At 56.3% G+C, this 21,962-nt stretch overlaps 4 protein-coding genes across 4 annotated transcripts; 2 read left to right on the forward strand and 2 right to left on the reverse strand.

Annotated features, from left to right (window-relative positions):
- Positions 1-79: 79 nt before the first annotated feature.
- On the reverse strand, positions 80-8,764 carry P884DRAFT_261997 (cell morphogenesis N-terminal-domain-containing protein). The gene has a single exon (XM_069441623.1). The coding sequence runs from the start codon at positions 8,308-8,310 to the stop codon at positions 487-489; it is 7,824 nt and encodes a 2,607-aa protein (XP_069295820.1). The 5' UTR covers positions 8,311-8,764; the 3' UTR covers positions 80-486.
- Positions 8,765-11,652: 2,888 nt separating this feature from the next.
- On the forward strand, positions 11,653-14,412 carry P884DRAFT_247191 (uncharacterized protein). Its single transcript, XM_069440489.1, has 3 exons — positions 11,653-13,500; positions 13,559-13,837; positions 13,913-14,412. Exons 1-3 carry the CDS (start codon positions 11,719-11,721, stop codon positions 13,928-13,930), a joined length of 2,079 nt encoding a protein of 692 aa, XP_069295821.1. The 5' UTR covers positions 11,653-11,718; the 3' UTR covers positions 13,931-14,412.
- A 3,368-nt stretch (positions 14,413-17,780) lies between these two features.
- P884DRAFT_279136 (uncharacterized protein) lies at positions 17,781-19,772 on the forward strand (the record flags this gene model as incomplete). Its single annotated transcript, XM_069443266.1, has 7 exons — positions 17,781-18,661; positions 18,713-18,803; positions 18,860-18,949; positions 19,000-19,091; positions 19,157-19,420; positions 19,477-19,575; positions 19,637-19,772. 7 exons carry the CDS (start codon positions 17,781-17,783, stop codon positions 19,770-19,772), a joined length of 1,653 nt encoding a protein of 550 aa, XP_069295822.1.
- Positions 19,773-20,166: 394 nt separating this feature from the next.
- P884DRAFT_227650 (RIO1 family-domain-containing protein) lies at positions 20,167-21,732 on the reverse strand. The gene is made up of 2 exons (XM_069439689.1): positions 21,569-21,732; positions 20,167-21,471 (listed from the first exon to the last, which is right to left on the reverse strand). The coding sequence occupies exons 1-2, from the start codon at positions 21,629-21,631 to the stop codon at positions 20,332-20,334; spliced, it is 1,203 nt and encodes a 400-aa protein (XP_069295823.1). The 5' UTR covers positions 21,632-21,732; the 3' UTR covers positions 20,167-20,331.
- Between the last annotated feature and the right edge of the window lie 230 nt (positions 21,733-21,962).

Consider the following 21,962-nt stretch of genomic DNA (forward strand, 5'->3'; position numbering starts at 1 on the left):
GCCGGTCCGCGGATCGGCGAGACGGCCGGCTTGACTTTTTGCCTCTTTTCTCTTCCTCGTTGTTTATTATTGTCTTGCTCCGTCATCTAATTCCGTATGTCGAGCATTACATTGTCATCGACTTGGTATAGTTCACTCGACCGTCACGAGATAATAGTATCCGTCTACTCCGAGACATCTGTCATTGACTTGCCAGTGGTATCTATCCCAATCGCCCTCTGCTCACGCGACAAAACAACCCGACTTTAAGGTATCCTCTCCTCGTGCGAGAAGGGGTCCATGTTCAACCGCCGTTTGACAAGCCCCTTCAACCCATCCCCTGGAGCTCCTAACACCTTGTCGAGATATACATGAACATGTACGCGTGTCGCCATAACAACATTCCCCAAACACCACGCCATAGGTCATCATCATCATCATGATCCCCCGTCGAGACGACTCCGTCCTCGCCGCCCCTCCAATCAACCCTTGCCCGGCCTCTCCTCCTCAATGACCCAACATCAGAAACCCTCCCCCAGTCGTCCCCTTTAGCCCCGTCTCCCGCTGCTGGCCCTCGCGCTGCTGGCCTTGCCCAATCTGCTGGGGTGAAGCCGACAGTGAGCCGGAACCATTCCCCAGGAAAGAAGAATTGGGGCTCTGCTGGCCCTGTCCCGCCTGGCCGGACTGGGCCCCTTGCTGCATATACATCCCCGCGGGCGGCACCCCCATCCCGCCGTCCCTCGACCTACCCCCCGTCATCCTCCGCATGCGCGATCGCGTGCCGTGCGCCAGCGGGCGGATCACGTTCTCAAGGAAGAATGACCCTCCTGCGTTTCCTCCTCCGACTCCTGCGCCTCCCGGTCCTCCTGCTCCTGCTCCTCCTCCTCCGCCGCCGCCGATGCCGCCCGAGCCTGCACCGCTACCGTTGGCTGTGCTGGGTCGCTGAAGATGCTCGTCGTCGCAATCGGAGAAGACGTCTTCGGGAAACTCTTCGTCCGACGTAAAGTCGCTTGTCGCTGCGCTGGCGTGGTACGAGGCCGGTGCCGAAGGGGATGTGACGGAGCGGGCATGGAGGCCTGGCCGAGCTGGGGTGACAGTTGTTGTGACCACACTGCTGCCGTTGTTATTGTTCTCAATATTGTTACTGTTGTTGTTGCTGTTGTTGTTGTTGTTGTTGTTCGGTGCTGTGCCGCTGCTGCCCACGTCGACGTTAAAGGCGCCTGGGTTCATGGTATTGCTGGGTGCCGCTCCACTCCCGAGACCTCCTCCTCCTCCTCCCTCACGCGGCATGTAGAAGGGTCTGTCTGCGAATCCGGCTTGGAATGACGTGTTGCTATTGTTGGATGCCTGGTGGAGGATAGGGAGTATATGCTCGTCGTACAGCTGGGCGCCGGATTCAAACGTTTCGGGCGAGAACTCGGTGACGGTCCGCGACGACCGGCCATCGCTTGGAGGGCTGGTGGCTGACAGGTCGTCGAAGAAATCGTCCAGGCTGTCGAGCTTGGAGAAGAGGTCTCCCATGGGTGCGTCCACCCGTCCGTCGTCTGACATCATTGTGTCCGCTCGGTCGAAAGACCCGGAAAAGAATCCGTAAGGGAAGTCATCTGGGTGGAACTCGACCTCGGGAGTCATTGTCGGCTGTGCAACGACGCCCTCTTCACTCTGGCACATGTAGAAGGCCGCGTGGATGTTGGCGCGGGTTGTGTCTGTCTTGCGCGCCGGCATCGGCACCGCCCATCCGGACGGCTCCGGGATGCCGAACAGGCTTTGCGTGCGCTCGAACTCCTTGCGGGCTGCCCTAGATGTCGGCCGCGTCATGCTCATGCGGAGATGGTGCTTATCCATGGAGGACCCGGACATGGTCATGATGTTGTCCAGCACTTCCAGCGCCTCCATGCAGTACTCTGTCTGCAACAGCCGCAGGAGCGGCGAGATCATGTCGGATCCGTGGCTTGCAATCTCCGGCTTCTTCATGTCTATCTCGGGAATGATCACGCGTAGGATCCGCATCGTCTTGATCTTGACCCATGAGATCCCGTTCGTCAGAAATCCCATTAGCATGGTAAGCATGCGGAAGTCCAGCGTGGGAAGGAAGCGCTCCCGAAGGGCGGCAAACATGGCCGCTATGAAGTCCTCGTCCGACGGATACTTGAAGGCGAGGTAGTCATCCAAGACCATCGACACGCTCGTCAAGCCTTGCTCGTCTGCTGCTGCCATGAGCGTTTCGGCCGTCTGCACGATCCCGCGGTCCAGGAACTGCTGGTCGATGGCGTGCAGGAAGCGAGGGAGATTCGCGATGATGGTAAAGAACAGGCGGCTATCGCTGCCCGTGAGGGCGTCGTTGGGCAGCTGGATCAGTTTCTCCAGCGTCGAAAGGGTCAGGTCAAGGCAGTTTGACGAGCGCAGTCCCTTGTACAGCAGCGGCTGCAGGCCTTCAAACGGTCCGTCCCACTTGGGCGGCTGACCGTCGTGTAGCAGCCGCCGCACGGTCGGGGAGTGGAAATCCAGTTTCCCGAGGAACTCGTTCAGCATCTCGACCCCCTCGAGGAACTCGCATTCGTTGATGGATTCGAGGCAGGCACATGTGGTCCAAAAGAGCTGAGGCAGCGCGAGAAGCTTGTCGGCATCCAGCTTGACGATCAGCGTCTTTAGCGTGGTTAGGATCTCCATCGAGAAGGTCTGGATCTCGGTGTCTTCGTCCGCGATGGTATTGGATAGACGGGCGAGCATGTCTCCGAGCATGTATTGGTCGAGCGACGTCAGGATGCACCTGAAGATCTGGAACGACCGGCATGCGAGATGCCTTACGGGACACGAGGTTGCCCAGGTGAGTGAGAGCCTAGCCCATTGGGCCTTGATGCCGGGGAACGTAAGCTCAAAAGTCTTTACGACCTCGGCCGTCAGATACTCCATGCTGGGCGGCACCTTGTTGCCGTAGCCGTCCACCTTGCCGTTGCTGTCCTCGTAGCTCCATACGACCGACCGGTCATGCCGCCGAATGGCATCGACCAGGCTCTCGATCCACTGCTTGGTCGCCGCTGGTGTGTCATCGTCCAACTTCGAAATGACGAGCTCGTGAATGAGATGTACTAGCATTTCGCGTGCTTGCTCCTGGACCAACGGCGTATAATGGTCCCAAAGGACCATGACCACCTGCAACAAAGGCGGGACGCTCTCCGCGGCGAGGCTGACGGGTGCCACCATCAGATCAACCAGCAAGATGAGAGAGAGTTGGCCGAGGGAGAAACCCGCTTGCTTGGTGCCAATCGGGAGAGCTTCCGAGAGGTCGGCGCAGTAGGGAAGCATGTTGATGTCGGGAGGAGGCGGGATTGCCTCGCGCTTCTCGTTGGGCACCATGGCTTTGGGGGTGATCTGAAGCAGCAGGAACTCAATCACCCTGTTGCCCGGAGTGCTGTTGGTGCTCGCAAGGAAGACGACAATCTGCTTCGCGTACTCGACAAAGTTCTGTTCACGCCGCTCTAGGCAGAGTGAAATGATGAAGTCCAGAATGAGCCGGACGTTCCCAGGATGCGGCCCCGTCGCCAAAGCCTGCCAGAGAGCCTGCACCTCATTGTGGAGAGCCGCGCTGGATTTGATGGTGATCTCGAGTAGGTTGGCCAGCAAGACGTACGACTGTGCGATGGGACCCCCGTTCGGGTCTACCTTGAGTTCGACCGCCTGAATCCACGGGAGGATGACGGCGATGACGTTCCTCTGCGCGGCGGCTTGCTGCTCCTTGAAATAGAACGTGAACTCGGAGAAGATGTGGAACGCCAGCTCCGTGTGCTGCTTCGCCAGCCGCTTCGAGATCTCAAACTGAGCAAGCTTGTAGACAGCCTTTGTCTTGTCCGAAATGCTGATGTCGAAGTCCTGAATCTTGGAGCTCCGCGGTTGTCGTTCCTCGAGCGCTTTCAGGAGATGGGCGCTCTTGGTCCTGATGGAGCGCTGGTCGTTGCCGAGCATGAAGAGGCAGAGCCCGAGCAGTTTCCAGAACGGTGTTGGGTATTCCGGGTGCTCCAAGAGCACCTCGGTCACTGCCGTGAAGTAGCTCTCGAGCATCTGTGGGGCCTCGGCCAGGTAGCACCGTGATATGCAATGCTCGAGCAAATACGGGTACTCCTGGTTGTGAACAATCAAGTTCTTGAGCGCCCTCCGGCCGATCACATTTATGCGGTCGCTGCCAGAGTTAAATATGGCCTCGATCCAGGCCAGCATCCTCCGGACATCGAACTGGAGAGACGCGCCACTCTCGGTCACGGCGCTGATGGGCCCGCCGCAAAGCGCGGCCATGGCACTCAGGGCCGCCGTGCGCAGGTTCCTCTTCTCAATCTCCATGGCCGCTGTCACGGTGCCTCGCTCACCCGCCCCCTTTTGGTCAATGACCGACTGCCGCATGTTGTCCTCCCTTCGTCGGATCTGTGGCTGGTTAGGCGAGAAGCCGCACCAGTCCTCCATCAGGGCGAAGGCCGACTTCCGAGCTTCGAACGTCATCCATCGAGAAGGATCCTTCGTTCGGTTGATGCCCTCGAACAGTTCCTCCATCAGCCCGCAGTAGTGCCGTCTCAATTTTTGGAATTCCCAGTCCATCTGGACTTCGCCGTCCATCAGGAAGAGCTTCAAGTCCTTGGTGTACGCCACCAGATTGTTCAGAATCCAGTCGTCTTGGTAAACCTGGGGCTCTCGCAAGAAATGCGACGTGAGCCTGTACACATGGGTGATCTCGGTCCGTAGAATATCCATCTTGCGATTTCGCCGCGGACTGCTGTTGGTGCGCTGGTGGATGCGTTGTCGGGCGTCGTCATTGCAGCGCGACACCTGTCCCTGCAGCTCTTCGAGCAGTGTGCGGTAGATGTGGATGTTGATGGATCCCATGGCGATGACGACCGCCTCCCGAATTGGCGCAGATGAGGCGGAGAGCATGGGATTGAGATACTTGAAGAGCGTCCTTGCCGATCCTATCTTCTCGGCAGCCGAGGACGCCTTGGACCCCTTTCGCCCGTGCTGGCCGTTTTGTGCTCCGCTTGTCTGGGCGCTGCCGGGATCGGCCAGGGTGGTGCAAGCGAAAACAAGATAGAGCTTCCACTGCTCTATGACAACCCCGGGATGAGCTGATGCGGTCTTCCCCGTCATGCGAGCACTGCTGGGCTCCGAGTAGTACTGACCCCGATGCTCTCGCGGCGGTTCGGAAAGCACCGTGATGACCTTGTACAACTGAAGTATCCGCTCGCAGACGAGGTCCCGGCTGAGCGTGATGGCAAACGGGCACTTGTCGAACGCGATGCGGATAAAGTTGGGGAAGATCTTGAACCACAGCGTGGTGTCGTACGATACATCGCTTGTACAGAGCTCGATCAGAGCCCCCTGGCTGTTGGTATTTTGCATTCCCCGCTGCAGCCTGCTCCGCTCAGCTACCGAGAGCTGCTCGTCGTTGAAGCTCATAACCTGCATCGAGTCATTCTCGAGAATGTCGATGAGTCTTGGCGTGTCCTTCTCGCGGCCGCTCGGCTTCCTCAGGACCGCATCGAACTCTGTGATTAGGCGGAGCACGTTAACGGCGTAGTACCGCACGCTCCGAGATTGCGAGCAGAGAAAGAACAAGCCGTGTGCTTCCACCTGGTCGACTTCTGCCCAGACACTCGACAGGTCGAGCTTGATGCTTCTCTTGTCCGCGGCGCTAGAATCGCCGCTCTCATCCGCGGCGTTCTTGGTCTTCTGCTTGATCTCCTCGATCCATATGTGAAGGAGCTCAATGTACAGCATCAGCGTCTTCTCGATGTGTCCCGGCCCCAGCATACCCCCGTCCGACATGGTAGAATAGCGGTCGTCAAAGTTGAAAATGAAGCGCGCAAACCCCATCGTGACTTGGTGGGCGTGCGACTGGCGGGCGATGGCTTTCAGCGACTGCGCGGAAGACTCTGCGATGTTGTTCTGAACATGTGCCGTCCCGGTGCAGAGCAGGTTGATGAGCGTGTTGAAGGGTATGTCGGGCGACAGACACCGGGGGAGGGCCTGGACAGCAATATGGAGCAGCTCGTAGAACGCCTGTTTCTGATCTTGAGGGCTCGGCTCGTCCCGCCGCGAGAAGTTGAACGTCTCAGTGATGGGCGTTTTCGGGCCCGGGCTGCTGAACCTCTCCATCTTGTCAAACTTCTCGTCCAGGGCAGCCTGTCCGCCGAACGTGTTGTCGCAAAGGATGCTGATTTTGCCGAGGATCTCACAGAACCTAGCATAATAGTCCCTGACGCTCTCGGAGAGCGCCGAAACCGCCACGGGCCGAGACAACCTATCGCCGCCCGACAAGGCGGCCCAGGCCACAGAGGGGGAATCATGCGACGGGCTGAGGACTGGCGACGTCGGGAGCACGCGGTCAGGCAAAGAAGGCGGGGCGTACGTAAGCGGAAACGGGGGCCTGCCCTTGTCACCCTTTTCCAGGTCGGACATGATGGTGAGGAAGGCTCGGATTCCGACGACCATGCGGTCCGGGTCGAGCTGCTCAATCTTGAGCTCCTTGTTGGAGGTAAAGAGGTCGGCGCTGACCAGGGGGAAGATGACCGTCCGAAAGCAATACTCTGGGTGTTTGTACCCTATGAACCTGATGATTTGAATCAACGGATCGATCACGGCGGTATCCGCGGCTATCAAGGCTCTCTTGGTATTAGGCAGGACGATTTTCAAGACATCATCCAGCTTCCTGGTCGAGCCCGAGGAGCCGTCATTGGTGCGGTAGAGGTAGGTCCATACGAGCCTCGAGATGGCCTGCAGGCAGAGGGGTCGAGCGTAACGGTCCTTGAGCCGCGGCTGCACCTGATAGATCAGCTGCAGCCATTGACTGACAAACGTGTCGGGCGGCGAGACACATAACATGGTAGCGGTCAGGGGGAACGTGGCCTGCCAATGCCGCGGTTTCACAAACATCTGGGCCAGCCGTGGACTGATTGTGGCCAGCACTTCGGTCCACTTGGGGTGCGCAATGTCGGCGTTGGTCGCCTTGGCAGCGATGGGGAGCATGAGCATCTCTAGAACCTGGCAGAAGGCCGATTTCACCTTTTGGCCGTGGGACCGGCTAAATAGTTTGCCCAGCGAAGCCATGAACTCACACGAGCGATCCCAAGCGTCTTCCGGCGAGGTCTTGATCCGGAGGTGCTTCATGCCTCCCAGCACGAGCTCGATCTTGCTCTCGAGTTCTCGGGTTGACGAGGCCGGGCTCTTCGCATTCATCTCCTGCAGGGAGCGGTCCAAGTCGGTGATGAAGCGGTCAGTCACGGTAGTGAAGCTGATCTCGCTCATGGCACCCATAAGCTGGGCAAAGAGATTCCAGTTGGACAGCTTGAGCGGGGAGACCATGAGCTGCTCGGTATCGGAGATCTTTAGCTGTCCGAATATGATGTTCTCGAGCTTGTCCTCCATTTCCGGCGTGATGGAAGCCAGTGTGCTCTGGCTCAAGACCTCGAGGAGGACGCGACAGAGTACGTAGATGGATACGGTCGAGCGGCGCTCCGCCTGGGCGACGTATTCCTGCCTTGCGGCCAGGGACATCTGACCGGCCGGATTAGCCTCCGGACCGCCGCCCATTGGCGCCGGCTGTACCGGCTCCGTGTTGCGCCTCGGAAGCGGTCCCGGCGGCGGTGGGTAGATTCGCGACTGCTGTAGCTGGTTACGGGCCTCGTTGGCCGCATCACTCTTGCTCTTCCTCCACAGCATCATCGAGTCGATCAGCGGCTTCGGCTTCTGCTTGGCAATATGCCCGAGGGCTACAATGAGCTGGTCGAAGGCGGGATCTACGCCCGGCCCGCAGATGTGCTCAACCTGCGGCTCCGGGTCAAAAGGCACCGTGATGCACTCGTTCAACTTCTCCTCGGCCTGCGCTATGAAGGACGTGAACAGGACGTGGAGGGCGTACTCGCCGACCGTTTTCTGCTCGTCCTTGTGATGCCGCGACGAATGCGAGTGATGGCGCGAATGGTCGCGGCGGGATGACTTGCCGCTGTGTCGCCGCTCCATCTTTCCTCGCGCAGAGGTCTGGCTGCCGATCTCCCCGGCCGCGGCGGAGGGGGCTCTCTCGGGAACGCCGGGCACCGACGCGAGAGTCGTCCCGGAGAGGGCGGTCGGCGGCCGCTGCCCGTCGCTGTCGAGACGTGGAAAGGGATGCACCTCCACCCTGTCCGGGTTGAGGCCGGCACCGGCTGCAGCAATCATTTGCGGGCTGAGGGGGCTGGATGAGGAGCTGGCGAGGCTGCCATTCCGAGAGTGGTGGATCCCGATGCCATGAACAATCGAAGTCTGCCGGTGGTGTCCGTACGTCGAGGCTTTGGGGTCGACGACACGCTCCATCACGCCGCCGATGGCGCTCCGCGGCGGTACGTGGGCTCGAGGCAGCGGCGGCTGTGCGGCGGGGTCGGGGCGCTGGAGCTTCTCGAGGGACGACTCGCGCGAGTGGGCAACGCTTCGAGAGCCCAGGGGTGCCGGGCGTATCGTCTTCTGCCACTCGTCCTCATCCTCCTCGTCGAGCCGCGAGACGGCACGGGGCGAAAACTTCAAGGGTTCGTGGTCCGGCAACGTCGTCTGGGACGGAGCTGCCCGTGCTTGTCAGTCAGTACGGCAAGGTCTGCGATGCATCGAATCCCCACGCGTCGGTAACAGTCTGAAACAGGATCACGGCCAGCAACTCGTCACGACCAGCTGGGTGTTTGGCCAGTGGGGAACAATTGAAACCACACGGGGACGGAGGTGGCGACAATAGCAGGAAGCCCCTCCCCCCGGCGCGGCCACGCGTTGCAAGGCTTCGGCATGCGCATCGAGTGAACATGGATGGTCTAAGATTCGGGTTTGCACACTGCAGCCTGCGCCGAAAAAGTTGGGGGGGGGGGGGGGGGAAGAAGAGCCATGCGGCGCTAGCGACTTACCCATTTTTTGGAAGTCACGGCTGGCATGATCCTCCTGCCGGCAGGAAACTACAATGCCGCAGCGTCTGCGTCGAGACCAGCAGCAAAGAGTCCAGTCTCGTTCGACTTTTGGCTCGGCGGCGCTTAGAGACGACGGCGTGCGGTCGCCTTGGCTCGATTCCACCCTCAGGTTAGGCGGGTCCCGATGAGGTGCGGCAGGGGCCGTCAGCCTCTGCCGAAGCAAGGGAGGCGATAATAGACGAATGAGCGCTCAGCACGCTGCTGTTGGCCCAATTGACAAGGCGCGACTGGCAGTGCCCACCAATCAGTGCACGTTTTGCTCGGGCGGTTTGCAGACGCGGTTCAAGTCGTTTTCAACCTGCAGAGGCAACATACGGGTTCCATGTTTGGAATACGGAAGAGTCACGGTTGTGGGATTCTCGAGACGTTCAAGGTGAAAACACAGGCCCCTGAGTCTGAGGCAGCGTCCAAAGCACGTTCAGGGTAGGTTGACGATACTAGACTGAACCCATCACCGCAGACGGAAACAACCCTCGACCTCAACCTCGAGCAATCACTCTTCTATTCTCTTCCGGGAAGTAGGACAGCGCCTGAATAGCAGCTATTCCATCTTCATCTTCCAAATCCATCTCTGTGGGAAGGGTAGGGTGCCCCAAGTTGGGCTGGTTTCCGAGCACGTCGGCCATGCGTGATTCTGGGTGGAACCCGATCCTGGATCACCCGAGGGACTCTGCCCCAAGCGCACTGCAAATTGGTCCATAAACAAATAGGTGCTTCCACGGTCCTTTATACGAGTAAACGGCACAACAGCAGACCGGCCACACCGAGGTAGCGGCGATGGATTCCTGGCAGTGGTCATTCCTAGAAGTGCTAGAGGTGCTGGAGGTGCTGGAGGTGCTGGAGGTGCTGGAGGTGCTGGAGGTGCTGGAGGTATTGGAAGCAAGGACCACCTGGTTGTCTACCAACTTCCACCGGCTCGGGCACCAGAACAGTTGTGCCCTCTCTCGTGCACGCAAGCAGAGTTGCAATGGCGAAAAGGTGCCCGGATGGAACCCGTTAGAGTTGGCTGCAATCCCGCATTGCCCCGCCGGAGTACGTGTGGGGGTGTATTTCAAGCCGGGAGCGCGGAGAAGCCGGGCTCTCAACCGAAGCCGTGGTTCTCCGGGCGGTAGTTCCACCACATCAGCTTCCCCTCTCCGTCAACCCCCGGCCCCTCTGGAAGGTGGGTGTTTCTCGGGAACAGTCGGCAACGTGCATCACCATTACCTTCCTTCAAGTACGGATATGTATGTACCGTATGGATTCCGTGCATATACGGGCATACCAAGTTGGATTCTCCGTATTTACAGCGGATTATTCTACTTAACAGTCCATTTTGGCAGGGACTTGGCACAGGATCGGGCTCTGTTCGGGGTAGCTACTTAATAAAGTGGGGCCGCTTCCCCAACATAAAGATGCCGAGATGAAATCCGAACACCGAGTACTTGGGGACGATGGAGAAGAGAGCTGAGAAGATTAGAGTGCAATTTCAGGAGTAAGGTGGGAGAGGATAAAATCATTTGCAAAATTCGGGCGTTGTTGCACTATTACTGGTTACGACTTTCCAGCGTATTGATGATGGAGAAGGATTGGGGGGATGGGGTCTCGCGAGCCGAGATGCAGTGTTCACAGTTTATTTACAACAGTTCCCAGTGCGTTTAGTAACTACAATGCGGGCACCTCAACTCGACGTATCCAGTCCCGTGTGTACTACGTAATCACACGTACCTACCTCTTACCTAAGATACCTTTTACACAACTACTTAGATACATACCGAGGTCCGGAAGCACTTCGATGCCTAGTACAGAAAGTACTGTTAGTCTTCCGGCTTTAAAAAGGTACTGAGTGCATTAGATCCGATATTGCGCTAATGCGCTGCGAAACATGCAAATGTGGGTGTTCGGCGAAGAGGAAGTCGGAGATGTTATACATCGTAGGGATGCTTGTTCTTCGACCAAGTTGGGTGGAATATTTAAGATCCTTGGCAAAATACCTTTACCTTAGGTACCAGATATCTTCATCCCGCGTGTGTGCTCCGGGAGACCGCCACCAAGTCGATCTTACAAGCATTTGAGAACGTACGGAGAAATGGCAGCAGTTGACCGGCTGCAACATTCGGTACTAGATAGACTATGCTGGGCGGAACCAGGTGTCGGACTGCCGAATCGGCGTTGCTGCATGTGCTCCTGCTCTCTCTGGGCACTGAGGGCCGGGCTTTCAAAGTGGCTATCTGTCGATAATAAGTCCATCCTTGCTCGCGAAAGGCACCCGCAACCTACTAAATTTCCACGTCGTCCTACCTTTGGACCCCTTTTTCCTTTGCCCTTTCCGCCTCTTAACTCCCATTTCCCAACAACACCCTCCGTCGCCGGGTTGTGTTTCCCTTTCTCCTCCAGCCAGTTGCGCGTGGCCGCTTGCAATCCCGCGACGCCCGCATTTTTTTACCCGCCACGATCCATTGCGTGCTTCGGCCTCAGCTCCAACGCTGCCGCGCCAGTTTTGATCAAACAGCATCCATTGGGCGGTTAACGTTTCCCGCGGTCCATCTTAGTTCCGGTCTCCGGAAACACTAGCTATTGTCAAGAGCGCATCCGGGCTTTGCTAACCGCAACTCGGTCGCGCCAAGGTTGCTGTGCTGTCTTTTCGAGGTTTGTCGGTGAAGCAGCACAAATCTGTCGGGGGCCCGCCGTCCGACTAACTCGCCCCGACTCCGTTCCCCCCCTCCCCCCCAAAAAAAAAAAAAAAAAAAAAAAAAAAAAAAAAAAAAAAAAAAAAAACTCCGACGCTGTCTTCATCATGCCTGAACTCGATACGCTGGACGTGATTGTACTGGCTGCCATCCTCGTTGGGACGGTAGCCTACTTCACCAAAGGGAAATACTGGGCCGTCACCAAGGACCCGTATGCGAGCTCCTTGGCCGGCTCTAATGGCGCCAAGGCGGGCAAGACTCGCAACATCATCGAAAAGATGGAGGAGTCCGGCAAAAACTGCATCATCTTCTACGGATCGCAAACCGGTACCGCTGAGGATTATGCGTCGAGACTCGCCAAGGAGGGCAAGAGCCGTTTCGGCCTCGAGACCATGGTCGCCGATCTGGAGGACTACGACTTCGATAACCTCGATGCCATCCCCAGTGACAAGGTTGTCATGTTCGTACTGGCAACATACGGCGAGGGCGAGCCGACCGACAATGCCGTCGACTTCACCGAGTTTATCACCGCTGAAAACCCGTCCTTCTCCCTCGACAACGACCCTCCTCTTGGCAACCTGAACTACGTCGCTTTCGGTCTCGGAAACAACACGTACGAGCACTACAATTCAATGGTTCGCACCATCAACAAGGCACTGCAGAGACTAGGTGCTCATCGCATTGGAGAAGCGGGCGAGGGCGACGACGGCGCCGGCACTATGGAGGAGGACTTCTTGGCTTGGAAGGAGCCGATGTGGAAGGCTCTCGCTGAAAAGATGGGCCTGGAAGAGCGCGAGGCCGTTTACGAACCTATTTTCGGCATCACCGAGAGGGAGGGCCTCACTCGCGATTCGCCTGAAGTCTATCTCGGAGAACCCAACAAGATGCACCTCGACGGCACTCCCAAGGGCCCCTTCAACGCACACAACCCTTACATTGCCCCCATCGAGAAATCTTATGAGCTGTTCAACGTCAAGGATCGCAACTGCCTCCACATGGAAATCGACATTAGCGGCTCCAACCTCAGCTACCAGACTGGTGATCACATTGCGGTTTGGCCCACCAACGCCGGCGAAGAGGTCGACCGCTTCTTGGATATCTTCGGTCTTGCCGAGAAGCGCCACAACGTCATCAGCGTCAAGGCCCTCGAGCCGACCGCCAAGGTGCCTTTCCCAACCCCGACCACGTACGATGCCATCGCCCGCTACCACATGGAAATCTGCGCCCCGATTTCTCGCCAGTTTCTCGCCACTCTCGCTGCATTCGCCCCGGACGACGAGTCCAAGGCTGAGATGACCAAGCTCGGTAACGACAAGGACTACTTCCACTCCAAGGTCAATGCTCACTATCTCAACATCGCTCGCCTCCTGGCAATCGTGAGCAAGGGTAAGAAGTGGACCAACGTTCCGTTTTCCGCCCTCATTGAGGGCATCACGAAACTGCAGCCTCGTTACTATTCCATCTCGTCGTCCTCCCTGGAGCAACCCAAGAAGATCTCCATAACGGCGGTCGTCGAGTCGCAGGAGCTTCCGGGCCGTGGGGACCCGTTCAGGGGTGTCGCGACCAACTATCTCTTGGCCCTCAAAGAGAAGCAGAACGGAGACCCGAACCCGAATCCTTTCGGTTTGACCTACGAAATTACCGGGCCGCGCAACAGGTACGACGGCATTCACGTCCCGGTCCACGTTCGCCACTCCAACTTCAAGCTCCCTTCGGATCCTACCAAGCCGATCATCATGGTCGGACCCGGTACCGGTGTTGCGCCCTTCAGGGGTTTCGTCCGCGAAAGAAGAAAGATGGTCGAGAATGGTCACGATGTCGGAAAGACCATCCTCTTCTTCGGCTGCCGGAGATCAACCGAGGACTTTATGTATGAGAAGGAATGGGAGGTGAGTGCTGAAGCCCTCTGTCTAGTATTAGCACCCTCTTGCTGACTATGTCCCACAGGAGGCCAAGCAGGTTCTCGGTGACAAGTTCGAAATTGTCACCGCTTTCTCTCGCGAGGGGCCCAAGAAAGTTTATGTCCAGCATCGGTTGAAGGAGCGCGCCAAGGAGGTCAACGAGCTATTGCAGCAGAAGGCTTACTTCTACGTCTGCGGTGACGCTGCCAACATGGCTCGCGAGGTCAACGCTGCCCTGACGCAGATTCTGTCCGCAGAGCGCGGCATCCCAGAAGCCAGGGGCGAGGAGATCGTGAAACAGATGAGGCAAGCGAACCAGTATCAGGTACGTCCCCGGGTTTTTTTTTTTTTTTTTTTGGTCACCGAGTCATTATCAAGAGTTGCTAAGCTTGCCAAACAGGAGGATGTGTGGTCGTAGCGAATATCTTTCTGTCAAAGTTTGTGCTTTTGTGTAAGCAGCGATGACGCTAGATTCAGCGTTAACGATTCAGCATCCGGGCGCTCTGGGATAGATGAAATCGGCAGGAGAGGTATGTCCATGTTGCATCGGTTATGCCGTCAGCTGGCTTTTTAGAATAATGTCTTCTCTCTTTCCTGTACACGTTTCGGGTTCAACATCATCCTCTCTGGAGCATGGACATGTACCCTCCTCCGTACCATGAAATCCTCTGTACACGAGAACATTTTTAGTAGATCCACGTCGCGCAGAGATCTGCCCTATCCCGTGAGGTTCGCACCTTAGCGCTGCGCCGAATGGTGGCCACAGCAACCGACCCGTGACGAGTCCAATTGTTCCCACTACACTATTGTGGCTTGCCCCCGCTTCGACTCTCCACATGCCTTTGCTTCCCCCGCCTGCCCAGAGAGCGGAGAGGAGATGGCCCGGGGCGGGGATCTCAGATGACCCTTGGGAACAGATCTCTGGCTGCAAGTTTTCCCGTGTCTCGGAACTCAGTCCCTTTCTCGGCATTGGCCGCGAGGTCTCCGACTGGTGAACCCTTAAGATGATTATTGTTGGTGTTTCGTCCATACACTAGTCAGAAATAGATCATCTAGCGGTTTGCATCCATCCCGCGGCTTCCTCTTGCTTTTGAGAGCACCTTTTATACTACCCGTATAGTTGCCCCATCGTGTTCCAGCTCAACGTATGGTACAGTGAGAAAGTAGCCGTGAAGACCGCGTCGTCAGATCACAGCTCTCCCTGTTTATTCGGAGGACGAGCACGGCTGAATGCGGACTGCTATGACATACCACAAAGTCCTATCGACAGCAACTGACACCAGTCTTGTTTGTTGAAAGATGAGAAAGTTTGTTAGACTCCATATTCCGATTGTCCAGCTGTCCGTCATATGAAGAAGGTTGGGCAAAGACGTGGGAGCCAGACTTTCGCGTCTGAGACATGCCCCCCCCAAAAAGCGGATGTCTTGCTCAATGCAGCTGAGAACGCAAGCCACACGTCGTTTGCCTCTCGAGATATCTACTCCCTTGAACGACCCCGAGGATGGAAATACTGACAGCACTGCTGCTGTATCACCTTCCTCCATCTCCTCCATCTCCATTGGTCGATGTGCATATCATCCCCCCCCCCCCCAAAACCACACATCCCCCCTTTTCTCCTTTCTCACACCTACGTCCACACGCCATCGTGACACAGTCTCTCTACACAGTAAGAGGTTAGCAGAAGCAATAAGGCGCTCCTTTTGTGCTTATTATCCGTATTAATAGGCTCGATAGAACAGCCGGCCCTGTCGAGTCTTGGATCAAGAGGCTTGGTTGCTCTTGCTGCTCTCCTTCCTCTACACCGAAATTATATTGTCTCTTCAGTTTTCCCAATTCTTATTCACATCACATGTGGCTGGTCCCTCGGATTCTTTCCCGCGGCGATCATGGGTTGAAAGTGTCTCACATCAAACTTCGATTGCCACTGCACCCCTGCTCAGCGAAAGATGAACGTTGCGATGTCTAATCGGCATCTTGATCGGAGCTCCTGCTGTTAGCTTGTCCCCGTGATGCGCCTGAGTCGCTCTTTCGAGGGTGGCACCCAGCCATTCGGCATACTGAAAAGGCTTGATGCCCTTGTATGTGAAACGCTGCTGGCCACACTTCGGTTGTTCTTCTTTTCTGCCCCTGTGTCCCTATGCGAGCCTTTTCCTAGCAGACGACGTTCCATAGTCCCTACCCAGTAATCCCTGTTTAGGGTTTGGTCACTTTCAACTACAACAGCAGTGTGACGCAGCCTCTTGGCGAAGGTATCCAGCCATCGTTTTGGGTGTCATTAAGGTCGCAGGTCGCAAAGCGTGAGGTGTGTCTCGAAGCAGGAAGTTGGAATCCACTCGAACCTTGCCAACCTCCATTCTAGCTGATGCTCCAGGTGTGATTCTTGTTTTCCGGTTGCCATCAGGGTCAGGTCATTGTAAGACGAGGCGCTCACTTACATTCGTTACGCTGCCTTCGTTTGAGCCTCGTAGCAAACCAGCCCAGGAACACATCTGCCCTTGGGAACCACAGCGCTCAGTAAGTTCGTGCCAACCCCATGTCCAGGGCACAGGTCTCGTCTTGCAAAATCCCACGTAAATCTAATGGATCTTTCTCTGAAGCTTACGTCGACCCTCGTGTTTCCTTCTATCATTGCCGGCGGTGAGATAAGCTGACCACAAGGACGAGGATCGATTAGTTTAAGGCAAACAGAAAGGGAGTGCAAGGGACATAACTGGCTTCAGTGACCTTGACAACAGGAAGGAGGCGAAATCACAGCGTGCAAAAGAGTTGTGGACAAGACGGCGGTCATCATCATCATAGTAGGTACCTACCGTATATTGGGAGCTCCGGGCGAAGGAGGGGACAGTGAAGCCACTGCAATTGCTCCAGGCAGAATCGGCTGATGGGCGCCCAGGGCCGGCACAACCACGTTTTCGAACTTGCACAAGCTTGCACTGTTTCTGGAGTGGCTCACTCCTTCCTTCAAGTTAAGCCACAGACTTGGTTGGGCTGAGAGCTCCAGTTCGTCGAAATCAAGGGCCCAATGCGCAGGCTGTGCTCGTTAGTTTAACCTCCGAAGCTTCGCTCTTTGACTCTCGAACACCTTTCAGAAACATCACAACTTGCGAATCAATGCCAGAACTGCATCCCAAATCAGCCAATCTCCTTGAGCCTCACTGCTTCTCCTTGGCGGTCAACGGCTCGGCTCGGCTTAGTGTGGTAAGCATGATCGTGTTTCTCTATCGTCGTATTGTTGAGTATTGTTCGGTCCTCTCTTGGTTGCAAGTTCCTGTCCTCGACTTTCCCCATCAAGCTGTGCCAAAGGCACCTACTTATATAAGGGCAGGGTGGTTACAGTTCCTGCACAGCCTAGTGAACGATTGAACTCGCACCTGACTTAGCAGCCCTGTCTCAGGGCGCGTACTTGCCTGTGGTCATCACTTGCATCTCAAAGCATTCAGGTGCGCCTACAGCGAGCAAGGCAGGTTCAACAACAACAGCGCTCCTTCCACAGCTTACTTTGTGGGCCTACTACCGAACAACTTAAGTGTGGCAAGAGCTTGCGTGCCTGCTCAAACCTCAAGAGTACGCGACTTCCGGTGCACTCATGCTGCGAAGGGTTTGGGACCCGCGTAGCTCTTTAAAATCCGTTTATTCTCTACTCGCCCAGTTTCAGAATCTTTTCGACTGTCGTTGACTCTGCTTCCGATCATTACAGCATCAACACTCCACCCCATTCCCCAAAACAACCACACCCTCCTCCATTCATCTTGCTGATAGCTCAGTCCATCCTTTTACTCTCTCCAACTTTCGCTTGCATTCGATTCCACTCCTTGGTACTAACATCACCGATCAGCAAGTGGCTCAGTTTTCTGTCGTTGATACCTCTCTGTGATACAGCTCCCACCGATCAAAGTCGGTTTTTGGAGGTAAGTCTTCGCACTTTGGAGATTTAATCTTCTTCGACTCTCTCATACACGCACCTCTGCTCCAACACTTGTGGCGACTGCCAATCTCGACCCTGTTTTCCTCTTTTCTCATGTTCTCCTATCAAAACAAATGCACCTCTCAACATTATCTCCAGTCAATTTCATCGAGCTGCTATTGTACTCCGGTGTGCTGCTGAATCCACGAAACTGACACAACTTTCCCAGAAGCCATCATTTGTCAAGAAAATCGCAGACTATACAGGTCCGTGCCGTGGTCGCTTTCCTCCGGGCCCTTTTCAGTGTCCTCCCAGCTGTTCTCTCCTTCGGCTCGTACTGACCATCGTTGTCAGGTTGTACACCATGACTCACTACCGCCCAAACACCGCCATGGCCCCGGATGTTGGCAACAATCGCCACGCTTCTTATCCGGGCTATCTCAGCGCGCAGATGGGCGGCCAGAATGAGGTTCCAACTTCGCATGGCCAGCCTGTCGGCCAGCACTCTGATACCATTGGTGCCGTCATGAATCAGTTCAGCACTCTCGCCCTCCCTGCCGCTCCCGGTATCGCGAGCGCGTCGAACATGTCACAGATGGCTCACCATGCCTACTGCGCTCCACAGGAGCAGCCTGTCGCCTATCAGGGCTATTCGGTACCCTTACACGTCGGAATGGCCCCCGAGGCGGCGTTTGCATTTGGAATCTCTGGCCAATACCCCGTTCAAAGCGGCTTTGCTCCGCTCTCCATGCCTTATCATGCCATACCTTACACGCCGGCCCGCGTCGCCTCTTATGCCGACCGCAGCAGCGAGGTACCAGGCCTCGAAAATCGACGTGGATCATACTCCACGACGGAGTCTACGCCCGCTACCCCTTTCTTCGGTAGTGCACTGGAGCGCGGTAACCCCGCACGGGTTGCAGTGTTCCGCTCAAACTATACGACACCTTCTCCAGAGCAAGTTGTGGCGCCCAAGGCTCCTCAGGCCATCAGCGAAGATCTCCTGGAGCTTCTCAAGCAGGACCCTCCTATTCCCCAGGCTGTACCAGCTGTGTTCACGCCGCCTAGCCACACCAAGTCGATTGAGCAGTGCCTGGAGAATAGAATTCATGGAAACCGCAACGTCTATATCCGCGGCCTCCACCCCACGACCGATGACGACCTCCTGTACCGATATGCGTCCCGGTTTGGAAAAGTTGAGCAGAGCAAGGCCATCATTGACACGTCCACTGGCGCTTGCAAAGGGCAAGTCTTTTTGGCGAAGTTCCAATCGAAGCCTGGCTGACGGGTTGGTAGGTTCGGCTTTGCCAAGTTTGCCGACGTCCGCGACTCCGAGAAGTGTATTCGTGGCTTTTACCATCTTGGTTATGAGGTTGGCTTTGCTCGGGTGAGTTTTACACCTTGTCACTCTGCACATGATCTCACACTAATCTCTCACGGCAGGAGAGTTTCAATGCTAGACTCAAGGCCGAAGGCGACGAGACGTCCACCAACCTGTATCTGTCGAACCTTCCCAAGCGTCTCAATGAGTCGGTAGGTTTGTTCTGGCAAGATCAACGTGACCTTGATTTAACGTGTGATAGGAACTGAATGCGATATTCGCCGGCTATCACGTCGTTTCGAGCAAAATCTTACGCGACAGCATGGGGAACAGCCGTGGAGTTGGATTTGCTCGGTAAGTCTTTACAAAGAAGCTTTTCGGTGCAGCCCTTCAGTCTCAGCTGACACTGTCGAAAATAGTTTCGAAACGCGCGAGGAGTGTGAAGACATCATCAGGAAGTACCACGGCGCCTCTATTGGTGAAGAGGGAATGTTGATGCAGGTCCGTTATGCGGACACGCCAGCCCAGAAGGAGCTCAAGCGCATCACCGCCGAACGTCGCCAGTTCCGTACAAATGAGTACAACATTGGTGCTTACGGCACAGCTGACGTTGGAATCCACCCCACCATCTACAGCCCAGCCCCCTGGAACCGCCGTGCCACGGCTGGGGTGGGAACTGGCAGGTAAGCTCCCGAGCGAGTCCGTGCGAGAGGACCTGGAAGAGCTAACTCAAAGTCAGCCTCTTCGCCCCTCGTGTGCCCTCAATTCGTGCCGACCTTGGCAACAACGCCAGCATGAACTCTGTGCCGGGTGGTCAGGGCGTGGGACATACCCCGAAGTATGACCAGCACCTCGGTTTAGGGTCTTGCTCTAAGCATGTTTACTAACATCCTTTCCAGGCAAAGCGTCTCGGTGCCCGGAACGGTGTCGTCTGATGACGGTTTGGGCGGTGACAACAACACCACTATCGATTCGCCGACAGCTAAGAAGGGCAGTACCCAGTCTTCGCCCACTCTCAAGACGGAGAGGGCCTAGATGGCCATTATGGCTTCACCCTCAGATGATGTCTTAGGGTCGTTGGAAGCGTGTATGACTTTCTGTTGGACCACCTGACTCTCCTTATCTCGAAAGGTTTGTCACAACGATATCGGATACTTCACTATCGTCATCTTGCTTGCTTTGCTATGGTTACAATATCCTCGTATGGACGCGAGTCGGATTCAGAAGGAAGTCGTTGTCAGCTCACATAATAACCTCTACTATGTCGAACTGGAGCAGAACAATCTTATGGGTGGACTCTTGATCGGTTAGTGGAGAAAGTGGGACGGGCAGTCATCCTGACAATACTCTATGCCTTTGTTCAGTTCTCGACGATGACTTAGCACACGTGGATGCAGCTGAGCATAGTAGTATAAGTTCAATGAGAGAGCTCTGTGTCATTTGGTTCATGCTTCATGAGGCAGCTGATAAATCAAAATCGAGGTACGTGCCAGATGATGTGCTAGAACTTGGCAATTTCCGAACGTTTGTGAGGGTGAAGGAGGCATGGTGGCACTACGGCGGGGATGATGGTTGCGTTGCAACAATGTTTAATTCAAGTCCCGTCGTTAATTGTAAGTTTCTCTAACCCTTCTTCAGTGTTTACAATCCGGTCGCCAATCACCACGGGCCCATCATCACCACTGTCACTGCCACTCCCTTCGGCCTCTTCATCATCCTCGTCGGATTCATATTCCATATCGTCGGAGTCTTCGACATTTTCTTTCGAGTTGGCCTCCTTTTCGCGGATAGCAGCCTCCAGGTCCTTGGCCATCTTCTTGGTGAAACCGGACGCTTCAACGACGGCATCTAGCCTCCTTGCGCCATCACGGCCGACGGTCTTCTTGGCGTCCTTGAAGAAAGGGCCGGGGGTGGTGCTGACGAAGTGGAAGCGCCGCGAGAAGAAGCGTTTGATGCACTCGACGTCGCGGTCGAAGTACATCTCGGCGTTGGGGTGGTCCATGGAAACCATCTGAGGAAAGTCGATGAGGACCGGGGTGAGGGTGATGGGGGAGTCCGGGTCTTGCTCGTCGGCCCTGTCCTCGCGGATCAGGATGTTGAACTCGTTGAAGTCGCCGTGGATGAGGCCGTGCTTGGCGAGGCGCAGAATGAGGGAGATGAGCTCGGCGTAGAGGGCGGCGGGGTCCGGAACGGAGGCGATCTGGCGCAAGGGTGGCGCGTCGACCAGGGTCATGACGATGGTGTGGCGGGACTGGGCGATGGGTTCGGGGACGGGGAAGCCTTCCTCCCGGAGGGCCTGCATAAAGGCGAACTCTTTGATGGCGGCGAGGCGGGACAGGTACATCCAGGAGGCGGACTGGCGGTTCCGGAGGTAGTCGCGGTTGTTCTTCACGGTGCGGAAGGAGATGCGGCCCAGGCGGTGGATCTTGAGGACCCTCTGCGTGCCCTTCTCGTCGGCCACGATCATGATGTCGCTCTCCTTGCCGACGCCGATGCGGCTGCCGACGCTGTAGACGTGCTTGCGCGCGGCGTGGGTGTGCAGGGCCAGGTAGTCGAGCCCGCCGTACGATAACCGGTAGCCGTCGTACTTGGCCTCCTTCATGCGCGCGATCAGGCCGACCTTGGCCAGGGCCGAGATGGACTTGTGCACGCCGCTGGCGCCTCCTTTGAGCCGGGCGATCTTCTCGATCAGTGGCGTCGGCACGATCTCATGGTTCTTGCTGCCCATCTCTACCTGTGAAAAAAAAAGAAAAAAAAAGAGATTATGTTAGTGGAGGTGTTCCTGGGAGGGCGCGAGAGGCGGGCAAGGAGGGGAACAATGCGGAACTAACTGCTGTCAGGACCCTCCAGTCCTCTGCCGTCAAATGGCGCATGGCCCTGGTATCTAACTTCATGGTGATGGTAATGTGAGCTGCAGCAAAATAGAGCGACAACAGTGGTGTATGCTTGACTGGTTTCCCAACAACTTCAACCTGAAGTCCTGCTAATAGTGGCAAGCAGTTGATGTTCGAAGTGTAAGAGTGTAAGCCCCTCCATACCCGGAAGCGTGCCCGCCAAAATTCACCGATAAGATCTCCTGATAAGGAAAGAATGGCATGGGTCTGTTAGCTCGGTGGAGCCGACCGCTGGCTGGGCGCCTCGCCCCAGGCGGCAAGCCCATCACGTAACCAAGCTTGCCTGCCTTGCCCACCCAATGCTGTCAAGCTTCCATTCCCGTCCCGCCAA

This window comes from Thermothelomyces heterothallicus, assembly GCF_042370625.1.
Source record: "Thermothelomyces heterothallicus CBS 202.75 unplaced genomic scaffold P884_scaffold_19, whole genome shotgun sequence".
Taxonomy (NCBI): domain Eukaryota; kingdom Fungi; phylum Ascomycota; class Sordariomycetes; order Sordariales; family Chaetomiaceae; genus Thermothelomyces; species Thermothelomyces heterothallicus.

Coding starts and splice junctions, on each gene's coding strand:
- P884DRAFT_227650 (XM_069439689.1), bottom strand. CDS start 21,631: ATGAAGTTAGATACCAGGGCCATGCGCCATTTGACGGCAGAGGACTGG. Junction 21,472..21,568: donor ACTGGAGGGTCCTGACAGCA/GTTAGTTCCGCA, acceptor TTTTTTTCACAG/GTAGAGATGGGCAGCAAGAA.
- P884DRAFT_247191 (XM_069440489.1), top strand. CDS start 11,719: ATGCCTGAACTCGATACGCTGGACGTGATTGTACTGGCTGCCATCCTC. Junction 13,501..13,558: donor TGTATGAGAAGGAATGGGAG/GTGAGTGCTGAA, acceptor TATGTCCCACAG/GAGGCCAAGCAGGTTCTCGG.
- P884DRAFT_261997 (XM_069441623.1), bottom strand. CDS start 8,310: ATGGAGCGTGTCGTCGACCCCAAAGCCTCGACGTACGGACACCACCGG.